Source organism: Haliotis rubra, unplaced genomic scaffold (assembly GCF_003918875.1).
Source record: "Haliotis rubra isolate DU_JTF1 unplaced genomic scaffold, ASM391887v1 Scf508, whole genome shotgun sequence".
NCBI classification, from domain to species: domain Eukaryota; kingdom Metazoa; phylum Mollusca; class Gastropoda; order Lepetellida; family Haliotidae; genus Haliotis; species Haliotis rubra.
The window spans coordinates 477,041-490,152 of record NW_025767200.1 but is presented as its reverse complement, the minus strand read 5'-3'; the positions used below and the strand labels follow the sequence as shown (position 1 = coordinate 490,152).

The 13,112-nt window shown below is 38.3% G+C and overlaps 2 protein-coding genes across 2 annotated transcripts; one reads left to right on the top strand and one right to left on the bottom strand.

Moving 5' to 3' along the window:
- The first annotated feature begins 384 nt into the window (after positions 1–384).
- Positions 385–4,943, top strand: LOC124292120. The gene is made up of 8 exons (XM_046729172.1): positions 385–454; positions 561–646; positions 886–1,059; positions 1,176–1,273; positions 1,778–1,917; positions 2,683–2,795; positions 3,245–3,390; positions 3,601–4,943. The coding sequence occupies exons 2-8, from the start codon at positions 603–605 to the stop codon at positions 3,819–3,821; spliced, it is 936 nt and encodes a 311-aa protein (XP_046585128.1). The 5' UTR covers positions 385–454; positions 561–602; the 3' UTR covers positions 3,822–4,943.
- Positions 4,944–6,332: 1,389 nt separating this feature from the next.
- Positions 6,333–12,862, bottom strand: LOC124292121. Its single transcript, XM_046729173.1, has 11 exons — positions 12,800–12,862; positions 12,604–12,715; positions 12,434–12,498; positions 11,823–12,200; positions 11,390–11,455; positions 9,092–9,196; positions 8,681–8,766; positions 8,199–8,348; positions 8,056–8,077; positions 7,804–7,827; positions 6,333–6,649 (listed from the first exon to the last, which is right to left on the bottom strand). The coding sequence occupies exons 1-9, from the start codon at positions 12,860–12,862 to the stop codon at positions 8,065–8,067; spliced, it is 1,038 nt and encodes a 345-aa protein (XP_046585129.1). The 3' UTR covers positions 6,333–6,649; positions 7,804–7,827; positions 8,056–8,064.
- Positions 12,863–13,112: the final 250 nt, after the last annotated feature.

Below are 13,112 nucleotides of genomic sequence, written 5' to 3'. Positions count from 1 at the left end.
GTAACTGTTATACGCATTTATGTTGTTCTTGTATAATCCTTCGTATTTCATTCTTCAGAAAATACCCTAATTACTGATTTTTTAGAAATGGTGCTGCTTTTGCTGTTAATGTATGAATGTTTCCAGGACATGGTGCTGTCAGCACGTACTTCTCAGCTGGATATACGAATCGGGAGATCTGCTGTCTCCTCAGCTGCAATCACGACATACACATCAGGTGTGTTCCTTCTTCTTTATACTAACAACATGTGTCGTGTAACTATAGCATAAAGAAAGCACATCTTTAATGAATGGTAATAAACCCATACTGTTGCTTACGCGTAGCATGTTAAATGAGTAAAAAGGCAACTGTAAATCTTTCAGCATACGAACTCTGAAGCGAACGCTCAGCACACTTGGTCTGAGGCGTCGTTTGGGATGTATAGATCCTGAAAGAGTTATAAGGGCTATTCAGGTAAGACCTTTTTCATCCTTAATGTGCTATCAAACTTTATTTGTCTTTGATATATGTACACATACACGCATGCACGCTTTATTCTTAGTTATTCTGTTCTTTTCAGAATGAGCTGCAAGGTAGTGGTACCTGTCTCGGTTACAGAAGCATGACTGAACGCCTAAGAAATGTTCATGGTCTCAGAGTACCAAGGTAGAAGTATCCTGTGCACTATCCGTGTCTTTACAAATTATAAAATGTAAATGGGCAACAAGCGACAATGGTATTGTTCAGGCATAAAATGTCAAAGAATACATCGTCAGTGGAATATTGTTTATTGTGAGGTTCGGTGGTGGTAGCCTAGTGGATAAATCGCTCGCTCGTCTCGTCGAAGTTATTCACATCAGTTTCTCATAATTCTATCCGAAATATACGACTCCTATTCATACTAGGCATATGGTCATGGAGATACTGAGGATTGTCGACCCAGACAGAGTATCTGCCCGAAGGACCCAACGTTTTTCAAGACGACTGTACAGTAACAAGGGACCCAATTATCTTGTACATATAGATGGCTACGACAAGATTACACCATTTGGTTTTGCTATTCACGGCGCTATTTGCGGGTAAGTTCATACTAAATATTATATAATAATTATTAGTACCAGACACCATGTTGTCATTCTTACATAGTTAAGGAAATTTGAATGAAGGCATATATATACTTTAATATCATTTTCAGCTTTTCAAGACGAATACTATGGCTCAAAGTTGGCAGAAGTAACAAAGATCCATATGTTGTAGGTCACTATTTCCTGCACTACGTGGACAGTATTGGAGGTAATGGAGACTCTGGAGGAGTATAGTATCATCGTTTTGGCCTAATGCATGACTTCTGTTTCCAATGTTTCAGACTACAGTTGTATTTCTGATACATTCAGAACCTCAAACAACTTGAGATCCCAATTATGTTGGATTTTAACGCCGCTCTAATTCCAATTCACAAAAGTTGTACTTTGCATCAAGTCAGCGTTGGAAATGAATACACAGTGCTATTTACAGAGTGGTCAAATGTAACTCAGCGGTGGCTGACCGGGTTAGGTGGCTGACTTTGTGTGCTAGCTATAAGTTGCGTGACTCTGAGGGTGTGGGTTCGAATCCAGAATGGGACTCACTCCATCAAAAGTACTAGAATCTGTACTTTACTGAGAAAGTGTAATCCCAAATATAACATATGTTATAACGTAGGAAATGTTCGACAACGGTAACTATGTTAAATATGATGCATTGTGGTGCCGTACATTGCATTAACGGTATACTGAACAGTATTTGTTTTCCTTTCAGGGGTTCCCCGCTGCATAAGAATGGACAGGGGGACTGAGAACGTATTTATTGAAGATATACAAAAAGCAATGAGGTGGTCACACACGGATGATATGGCAGGAGAAAACAGTGTCTTGTATGGCAGTTCTCACAGAAATCAGGTTTTTACTGAACTCAAAAACATATAAACCCTGATACTTATTCCTAAGTATGAAGCATTAGCTCACAATACACCGAGTATCATCACTATAAAACAGCTCATGACATAGTCGGAATTATCCACTCTGCTTTTAGTAGTGATTTCGTATGGATGTGGAAAGGGTTTTCTTTTCATCACACATGGTAGTTTCTGTTCACGTTGTTTCAGTGACATCTAAAGATGAAAACACCTCCTATTTTCATAGAACAACTGAGGAAGATAGATAGATATACACCTTCTGTACTATTGAGCTACGTTTCGGCGTAGCTACTAACACTGTCATCAAGCATGAGATGTACAATACTGCAAGAAAGGCTATATATACATAGTAACAAAATGTACATGTAACAGTTGCCTTTTTGTGTAAACGCTGTACATAAACCTCATTAATTGTGTAGACATCAATCAACTTACTGTTCAAACTTGACTATGTATATATAGCCTTGCCTGCAGTATTGTACATCTCTTGCTTGGTAACGGTGTAAGTAGCTACACCGAAACGTCGCTCATATTAATAATAAAGAAGTTGTATATCTATTGAACACTCCCTGCTGTTCACCACACCAACAATGCCACTCAAACAAGATATTTTCATGGAATGTTTTAATATGTCTTATAGAGGTCAAGTCTATTTTCCATGTGTTATACACATCGATATGACTGGGAGCATTCAGCACTAAATAAATGCATGTGTAACTGACTTTGAAAGAAGCATTGTTTATTGCAGAGAATAGAAAGATGGTGGTTGTCCTTGAGACAAAATGGTGCGGATTACTGGATCAACTTGTTCAAGGACATGGAATCTCAGGGCATTGTATCAACTGACAACAACCTTCACATGTAAGTAGCAATCACAACTATTTCTTTCATTATATTTTGCTGTATTCAACATTGAAATAGATAATTTCATAATGTTTTGTTAATATGAAAATAGAATTGCTATTGGTTCATACATATTTAATTGGCAAACCAAGCAGTGTGTTTTGCATTTGTTTCAATAAACCTAAGAAAGGTAGGCAACGCCAACGAGCACACAACTCTTTTCTGATTTCGTATCGTTCTCTAACATGTGTGTTTGTTTTGTTGATTATAAAAGCTGCATGTGAAGCTGTTACTGTTACCATAGGAATGAATTTCAACACACGATTTGCATTTATGAATATATGACCGTAAAACCCGTTATACAGACTTATTTAGCGAATTTACAGTGTACACGAGGATTTTACATTTACACTTAGTTCATCAGTAAACATTAACTGTCAAAAGTGCAACATCTGTTTTTTGAACAGGGAGTGTTTGAGGTTCTGTTTCACTCGGCTGATACAGACTGAGCTTGACCAGATCGCCAATGAATGGAACCAGCACAGGGTTAGGCGAACGGGGGCAGATGTCAGTGGAAAGCCAGATCTTCTCTTTTTTCTTCCATCTGAATATGGTAGGATTCACTGGAGTCACCAACAGTATTGTCCATGTTGTGTTGCAGTTAATGCATAAACATAACTTTCCATATCTTACGGTAGAAAGATGTTATAAGATAACTCGTTGGCATGTTACGCTTTGACCCGGGTTCCACCCCAAAACTCGCGAAATGTGTGTCGTTTATACTTGTTGTGACACTGCGTTAAACCCTTCGTATATGTTTCAGGCACTGTTGATTTCAAGACTGAAGTTGACGCACGAGACATCCACGCTATTCAGTCAATGTGCACCATACCTCGCCCTTCGGGATGTGAAGAAGAGTTCGAAGACGTCTGTCAGAATCTCCTAATCCTCAACGGGAAGACAGAGCCAAAGGATACCCAGGAAGCTCTTGACCTATATGCTTGGCTCGTGTCAAAACTGGAGGGAAACGTGCATCAAATATGACTTTATTAAAGAATGTTAGGAGACATGGAGTCACATTTTTCAAACAGTTCAAACCTCTTCATCTGAAGCATCTTGTCACTTTCATTAATGCCCCCCTTTTATATGACTCTCATGTAGGCGCCGAATTATTGTTAGGATTACAAACAGAGGGTTTGACTTTAAACCCGAACTAATAATTATTCCATACGAATAACATACTGAAAATAATGGTTGAAACAAAACCGTAATCAACTTTTCAATTATAAATCATGTCTCACGCAAGTACTGTCTTGTGTAAAATACTATTCACTGTAAACTAAAATTCAAAAGAGATTATAAATGTAGGCCATTTGTCATCTTCAAAACTGTTACCTTCGTAGTATGCACATTCGAAATATACATTGTTTAAATAAAAACGTAATGAGCCTGTCGTGTGTAAAAATACTCTCTACACCAATTACGTTTCTGAATGTCTTACTCATATGACGGAACTGTATAAAATGATATTAAGTTCTACTATTTCTCAATTGTTAAAAGTAATGTATGTGTACATCTTTCCATAGATTCTGAATCACAGGTGTTGACAAACTAAAAGAGAATAATAACTGAAGTTGCTAAATGAGCTCATAAGGACACATTTGTCTCATTATCCAAGTGATATTCTAAACAAAGCAATGCCTGCATGTATCCATGCAATGCATAGAAACAGTATTTACGTAGTCCAAACATAAGTGTCATAAGAAGGTTAATGTGATGCTAACATAATAATGGTATATTCTGGTTAGCTTTTCCTGTGTTGTTAGGTAAATGATTATTCTATTTCAAGATAAGAGTGTATTTTAATACACGTATATTTATGCAGCTTGTACAATGTATTACATGATCAAAGGGTCTTAATTCCCCCTACAGGTCGTGTAATAACTATGGAACCGTACAACTACATCTTTACTCTGTAGTAAATAGGTGGACTTTTACAGCTGCAACCATGTTCCTTTTGAACATATCATAACACGCAATTAGCGGCAAAGATAATGTGTTTGAACATGTGTTGGCGAACGGAAAGTTCTCTTTTGCCTCTGCTGAAAGTGGGTCACACTGGTGAAACGTTAGGGTTGGCTGCGGTCGGAGACCAAGTGGCGGAACTCTGTCGGCACCAGTTGAAAATATCAGCAACATCCTTCAGAGACGTATCTTCCACACCCTCTGGAAATAGTGAAGTTGTACAAACCTATAACTCGCGAATTCAAACGTATCAATGTCTGGTTTCAGTTATGACGTTATATCAACACATTGATTCTTAGGCGAAAGCATGATAGTTCCTTACAGATAAAAGAAATCGCAGTTGTTTATCATGCTAAGACCCATATAATATCAAGTATACATGCAATAAGAAGACTGACCACAATATTTTCTTTGATTGTCATTCTAGAAGTTGAGTAGATGAAGAATGAGGACTATTTTTATGGATATACAACTTCTTTATTCTGTATAGGCGACGTTTCGACAGAACTCATGTTCGCCTCACCCTTATCTATACCCCAAACAATAGATGTCCCTGAGAGGCGAAAATGACTTGTTTATACTAATTAGTAGAGGATAATAATACAGCCTCATCCCTCATCTATTGTCCAAACATGTCATATGTATATATATATATATATATATACATATGTATGTATGTATGTATAGTATGTATGTATGTATGTATGTATGTATGTATGTATGTATGTATGTATGTACGTACACACACACACACACACACATATATATATATATCACCCAAAAATACTTCTCATGGAACCACTTGCCTTACTACGACAGTAGAATCTATGTCAAAACGTCGCCTGTACAGAATAAAGAAGTTGTATATCCATAAAAAACAACTTATTCATTAACCACTATGTTGCCTAAAGAGACTTGCAAATACCTTCAATATCCAGCAGGACGTCTCTCCAGTTTGAGTGCACCAATTTCTCAAGCCTGTGTGTATTACTACCTTCCTCGCTAAACACTGGTGTATAGATGAGTTCAAAAGTCGAGGAATCTATGCTGTGGTCCTCATGAACAAACAGCTCTTTCATGCTGTGCCTGTTTTGCCTCACTGCCTCGAGCACCCCCAGGGTTTCGAGTCCATGACAGAATCTACAATGAGTCGATTGAGAGGGCAAGCTTTTAATAAAGACATCCAAATGTTTCCACAAGTATAACACATGATCAACTTGTTACCCCACAGAAAGTGAACACGCACCATTATTACATCTTTGCTGTTCTTGTGAGATTATATAATACTATTATAGCAAAATAAATGTATTTGAAGTATATTACACTCACTGGTCAATGCAATGTGACACACGACCCAGAACCAGGAAATGAATGAGTGCTGTAATCATCTCGTCCTTCCGATCTGCCCTGTACATCATTGCGCCACATCCTGCAAGGAGGATCAACTCCTCAGCTTCTGGCACTGCTGACGTGTCCTCTGCTTGGCACAGCTGAAAAGAACTTAGAATCCTATAGGACTGTCGGTGTGTTTGCGAAACAGGCACGTTCAATAACAAATGTCCTGGATATTGTTCTTTGTAACCAGACATATTTATGGTTATACAAATACTGATATTGTATGTTTATTTTGCAAGCACATGACCGAGAACGGAAAAAGTACTTTACCTTAGTTATTTGTTCCTTGTACTCAGGATGGTAAATGTGGTCAATAGTAGGTGCTGCAGCGTCTATACCTCCGACGATGACGTCATAAAGGAGTGGGCTGAGAAAGGACGGTTGTGGCCCCCCGTGAACAAGGGAATATGCCATCATCACTCCAACAGTCTGATAAGTTTTGCTTTGTAAGGCTAAAATATAAAATAATGCATATTGAGATGAAAACACGAAATTTATTCTCACTCACTCTTTTGCAATACTCTCATTCGCTGACGTATACACACGCAAGCCTTCCTGAATTTTGAGTGAAAATAATCCGATAGTAATACAAAATGTCCATTTATCATTCTATTAATTGCATTCAGTGTAAAACTTGTGATATTAAAATAAACCATGCTGATATTCAATTTAGTTTCGTTCTAATCATTGATAAGTTACATAATTTAATATCCAAACACCTGTGCAACGTTTATACAAAGATGTGGTATTACGGATGTATGTGTTTCGGATAACTATTGTCTATTAATAAAGTTACAGATACAGACACAGAACACACTGCACTCGCATGCATAAAGCTACTATGACAATTGACATGACAACTCTACTGCAAATACCCAGCACCTTACTTGTATAGATAGTTGACAAAAGCAGACACTACATACGGGATGTCAGAATCGATATTCAAGCATTGTCAGCATAAATTGTGAGAAAAGAAAATATAGGTCATTCAAAGGAGAAATATGAATGCCAAAGTTTAGGTCCTTTAAGATTATTATATATAGCTGTTGAAAAGGACATTTTGAAAATCTAAATCCGCTTTCAACATGATAAAAAATACTCTTCCTTGTTGACAAAATTCTTCCAGAAAGGAAGTGAAATTTTTTGGTCATGCGCTTGAGCAGTTAGTTAGTTGTGGTCCCAGATAACTGACAGTGAAGAATATGGATATTGAGAAATCAAAAGAGTGTTACAGTCTACGCTTAGCCAAAACAGAAATGTAAGCCAGGACTGACTGAGTTGGGTTTTATGTCGCTATTAGCAATATTCCAGCAACATCACTGCGGGGAACACCAGAAATGGGCTTCACACATTGTACCCTTGTGGGGATTCGAACCCGGGTCTTCGGCGTGACGAGCCAGTGCTTTAACCACTAGGCTACCCACCGCCCCTGTAAGCCAGGATGTGATGGTGACAGGATATTGGAGGAAGCCTATACATGCTCCACAACATTCAGCTAAGATTAAACATCTAAGCAAGGAAGTGTTTGTTTTGTTAGGTGCACACATGTCTATTCCTCCACCATTGTATTGTGAATAAGTATATAATCCAAGCATGGAACCGATACCTGATACGCCATCTCAAAAGATAACTGAAAATAAATGGCAAAAATAGGTTTGTATTTTGGGGGCGCGTAGTAAGTCAAAAGGCTCTATTGTTTATCCTAACTTACCATGAAGGTGGACGATGTCCTTAGATGTTGTATATAAATTTAGTTCTGCTGATAATCATAAATACGAAAGATGAAATGGAAATTATCTTATATATAATATTTTTGTATATTTTAACATTCTTGGATATACTGTGATATGTGTATCACCTGGGTAGTTTAGATCAAGGAGTTTGCACTCATCAGTACCAATGAATATTGGCATGGACGAGACCTCCGTGAGGAGAAGACGAAGGAACTCCCTGCTTGGCCCTCCCTCATCAATACCGAATTCTCCAGCGAATTTCACCGAGAGCTGGTTGGTGGCATTAAATGACGCTCTGTTGAACGCCCTCAAGGCTCCTGGGAGGACGTTATCCCGTGTGACGTTTACCAGGTTATAGCGACCCACATTCGTGCAGCCGTTGAGTCTCAGAAGTATGTTGTGGACACTCTCATCAGATCTGGAAACATTACATTTGAGTGAGTGAGGGAGTGAGTTTGGTTTTACGCCGCTTTGAGCAATATTCCAGCAATATCGCGGCGGGAGACACCATAATTGAGCTTCACACATTGTGCCCATGTGGGGATTCGAACCCGGGTCGTCAGCGTAGCGAGCCGACTCTTTAATCATTAGGCTACCCCACCGCCCCTACATCTGAGTAGAAAAGCGTCAAAGAAGCAAGAAAGAAACAACAGCATGGGCTACTGGATATAGCATCTGACCGCATTCATAATTACTCATTTAAACAACACCCGTATAAAATTAAGAAAAAAGTATGTGTAACATCATTACACTTCTCTTTCAGTTGGCTGCTCCAGATCTTCATCAGTGATGGCAATCTCGTCTTGACTGTGCCCACGCTCTGTGTGCTCTCGGAGCTAAATATGCAGTTGCAGTGTAAAATGACATACAGTTAAACATACTCAGTTGCTTTCCGCACTATTTATAACACTTCAATATGCACAACGATATTTATATTATGTTGTATATAATTATGGCATAACATTAATTCACAACTTAAATCTACAGAAATCGCAGGGTATTATTTCCTGCATTTATGTACTATTCTTTTTGTTGACTTCGGTGTTAAATAACAAAAGTGAACACTTAACATTACCAATCGATTTTTCCGGTGTAGAAATGTGTTCACGTCTCAATGAAAACATTAGAAAACGACGAAGCGCCAAGCTTTCACTACTATACCATTACAGGGCCATGCCTTTCATTAAAGACAATGGTTGGTGTCCCACTATCCAGTGAAGGGAGCTCATCTCCGTCATCTGACGTACTCTCATCAATATCCATCACCTGTGCCAAAACACATAAAACAATCTATCACACGTGACTTTATTTCTATAAGGTATACAGTACAACCAGAAAGTATTGAGAACTTAAAGATTGTAATTTTTATATATTTTTTTCACTCATTACTCACGTATTAAATGTGAATATTTAGCAGAACATAAATCCAGATTCAAAGACAGGTGAACAGTTAGTATTTTGTCAAGTCACCATGGGCACCAATGCAGGCTTCAATGCGGCGGGGCATACTACTGATCAAAGAAGTTAGAAAGTCGTGGTCCATGCTGTCCCACTATCGGACCACCTCTTCTTTCATTTCAGCAACATTTGTCAGATTTTTCTTATTGACACTTTCCTTCATAAGTCCCCAAACATTTTCTATTGGATTTAGGTCAAGGCTATAGCTTGGCCAATCTAATAAAGTCATATTTTGGATCCGAAACCAGGCCTGTGAATGCTTTGAACGATGTTTTGGGTCGTTGTTCTGCTGGAAAATCAAAAGATGTCCTTAGGACACGTGAGCAGATGGAAGTAAATGTCCCTCGAGAATATCTGTGTACCGTTCACTGTTCATATTCCCTTCAAATACACAGAGGGACGTTGCCCCTAACAAAGATATGCCACCCCACACGTTAAATTTCGGACTGTACTTTGGGCGATGATACAAAGGTTTTTCAGTTTGTTTGGTCCAGAATTTCAGTGTATTAGGAAACAGCCACACAGAACTTTCATCTGAGAAAATCTCATTGACCCAGTTAAATTTTTATGATGTAAGAACCAGGTCGTCATTCGCTCCTTTTGTTCAGGTTTCATGATCGGTGATGGAATTCCTCGACTTTTCTGCCAACCCATTGCATGCAGCTCAGTTCTAATTGTCTCCACACAGACAACCACAGTTCCTCTATCAATCAAATCCAGCCTTAAGGTTTCTAAACTCCTTTGTTTGTTTTTAGAAACAAGAATACCAAGCCGCCTCCTGTCAACGACAGTCAATTTTCTGAGCCTACCTGCGCCTCCCTGGTGCACAATGCCATATCCATTTGCAATATCTTTCAAAACACGATAAATAGTGGACAAAGGGATGCCTTTTTTACTTGAAATCACTTTAACTGATCTGATGTCCTTGTTACAATACTCTAAAATCAACTTCCTCTTCTCTAAATCATCCATTCTGAGGATCACTGAAAATGTCGTCTGCTAGCAAGTAAACAAAGGGGGATAACTCTCCACAAACTAATGAAAAAGGATTAACGGAGTTGTCTCCCTTGAATCAAACCAAGCACTTGAGAGCTGGTCAAGGTTGTTTATACTAGTAATCCAAATAAACATATTCCTAAAATTCTCAATAATTTCTGGTCATACTATATTACTTAATTTACAGGCACAGAATTTCGACGGGTTGATCACATTTGTGTTCCTAATTAATATTCATTAAATACGTTGCCCATATGTTTTAGAAGTTATCTCTACGCAGAAAACTAACACCTTTCGAATTCATGTTCACAAAGAAATATTCGTTATTTGCCTTATGGAACACGCCTAAGGCGCTACAGCTTCCAGCACAGAATCAGATGAACGTATGGTCAAATCCCTCATTTGCCCTGAATACAAGCCATACCCACAGTTTTGTCACAACCTCAGATTTCCGTAAAGGTCCGGGTTGGAATATCGTTCTTCAGTAACCCATGTTTGTCGTAAGAGGCGACTAACGGGATCGGTTGGTCAGGCTCGCTGACTTGGTTGACACACGCCATCGGTTCCCAATTGTACAGATCGATGCTCATGCTGTTGATCACTGGATTGTCTGGTTCAGGCTCGATTATTTCCAGACCGCCGCCATATAGCTGGAACATTGCTGAGTGCGGCGTAAAAGTAAACTCGCTCACTCACAACCTCAGACTTACCTCCCACAACGGACCGCCACCGTCATATAACTGTTCAAAGTGATGTTAAATAATCGCTTATCTGACTTTTCAGGCTCAGGTTACAGAACGTGATAAGCCATAATTCATGTATGTTACATTCTCTTTTAATGGGAAGCATGTGGAAAATATTCATGTTAAACAGCATTACGCTTTCATTATTCAATACTAAATATAATAATACCAACTCTGACCAGATTTATGAAACATGCATTCTGTTCTTAGCTTGTGACCCCTTTTGAGCTACAGAATATATCATGTGTGTTCAGACGTTTACCACTGAGGTATTATCTATCGCAACCGCATCAGGCTCCTCATCTCCTGGGCAGCCCTCCTCGACAGTCTGTAATAATATATTGGACAAAATAAGTTAGGGATATTGGTATTTTTATGATTGATATTTCATCAGTGTGTCAATGAATAAATACATCATTATTCATAATTTCAAAATTTACATATATCCCTAACTGTTTTTGTCCAGTATACATAGAGACATTCTGATGATGTCGTATATGCGTCACCCAATATTACGTGGTGTAAAATTACATTTAAACATATTCAATGCTCAATGCCTGACTGAACTATTTGTAAATTCTACAGTATGCACAGGTACACTTGAATAATACATTGAGGGTTGTCAAGTTGTATAGGATGACATAGTTGAACACAAAATTCTTTATCATTACTTTTCTTTAAGATGCCACACGTACCTGCTCTTCAACCGGTGATGTGTGCAGATATATCCTAATTGGGTAGGACTTTCTGTGCGTATACAGCAAATCTACGGTAAAATCTTCGTTATTGATCTTGTTCGGAAGCTTTTTTCCGTTAAAGTGAGCCAAGTGATACGTCAGGTTAGAGATCTCAAGGTTTTGGCTTTGGTTTACACCACTTGGAAAATAAATGCTTATGACCTTATTTTCAAGGTCTGTTAAAGTCAGATTTTTATCTGCATCAAAAGTCTGAGAACCGCCACCCTTGCCTGCACTAACCAGGGTGTACGTGCTTCGAGATTTATGTTTCCAACCGATATGTAGTCGTCTGGTTGTCGATCGTGATGCAGCAGAGTTTGGACCTCTCCAACTCACCTTGAAATAATAGCGACATTATCGTCACGAACGTTTTTCCAAATCAATATGAGCAGAAGTATGTGCAACAAATAGCAACAGCAAATATTCATTGTTTAGAAAAATGAGCACGATACTAATACCAGGTTCTTTATCTGTGTGTACAATTGTTTGCAATACAAATTTGCTAATAAGAATATATTTAGTTGCTTTGATTTATATGATGAATGAGTAAGAAGAAATTGCCACAATACCCGTTGTCTACGTTGAGACTGAAACATCCGGAGACGTTGAACAACTGGTGATTCTGACATAGACTCTGGAAAAGTTAATAAATTGTCAAACGCCGATATATTATTATTTGAACGTAACATGACATAATCAGCACTCATGAATTACGGATTAATTGGTCTGATAATCTTACCGGAAACTAAATTCTTGCACCTCTGTCTTAATCGTGCTCTTTCCCCAATTGTCTGCACGCCAAGACTTCTAAAGTCCTCCTCAGTCAAAGACAGCACGTCTGTAGGATCAACCTTAAGAGAAACGTAGAATAGGTGCAATAGATCATAAACCATAGACGTACGAAATAAGAAAAATGAACATGATCTTTTCCATACCTTGTTGTCCTGAAAGTTCTTTTTCAGTGATGACAGGTTGAGTTCTTCAAGAATTTCATCCATGCTGAAAAAAAAGATCACAAGGAACGTAATTCATTTTCATATTTACTGATTCATAATTTTGCACAAAAACATATCTAAATTCCGTATGTACATCATTAGTTTAATAACGTTCATATATCACTCATGCTATTCTGTCATCTATTTTTGTATTATATATATTCATCATGCCGCCGACCCGGGTTCGAATCCACACATGGATGCAATGTGTAAAGCCCATTTCTGGTGTCCCTCGCCTTCATATTGATGGAAT

Excerpts from the sequence above, each read along its gene's own strand:
- LOC124292121 (XM_046729173.1), bottom strand. The coding sequence starts at position 12,862 with ATGGATGAAATTCTTGAAGAACTCAACCTGTCATCACTGAAAAAGAAC. Across the intron at positions 12,499-12,603 it reads GTGCAAGAATTTAGTTTCCG|AGTCTATGTCAGAATCACCA; the intron begins GTAAGATTATCA and ends TAACTTTTCCAG. Across the intron at positions 8,349-8,680 it reads CAGCCAACTGAAAGAGAAGT|ATCTGATGAGAGTGTCCACA; the intron begins GTAATGATGTTA and ends TAATGTTTCCAG.
- LOC124292120 (XM_046729172.1), top strand. The coding sequence starts at position 603 with ATGACTGAACGCCTAAGAAATGTTCATGGTCTCAGAGTACCAAG. Across the intron at positions 647-885 it reads CATGGTCTCAGAGTACCAAG|GCATATGGTCATGGAGATAC; the intron begins GTAGAAGTATCC and ends TATTCATACTAG. Across the intron at positions 1,918-2,682 it reads GCAGTTCTCACAGAAATCAG|AGAATAGAAAGATGGTGGTT; the intron begins GTTTTTACTGAA and ends TGTTTATTGCAG.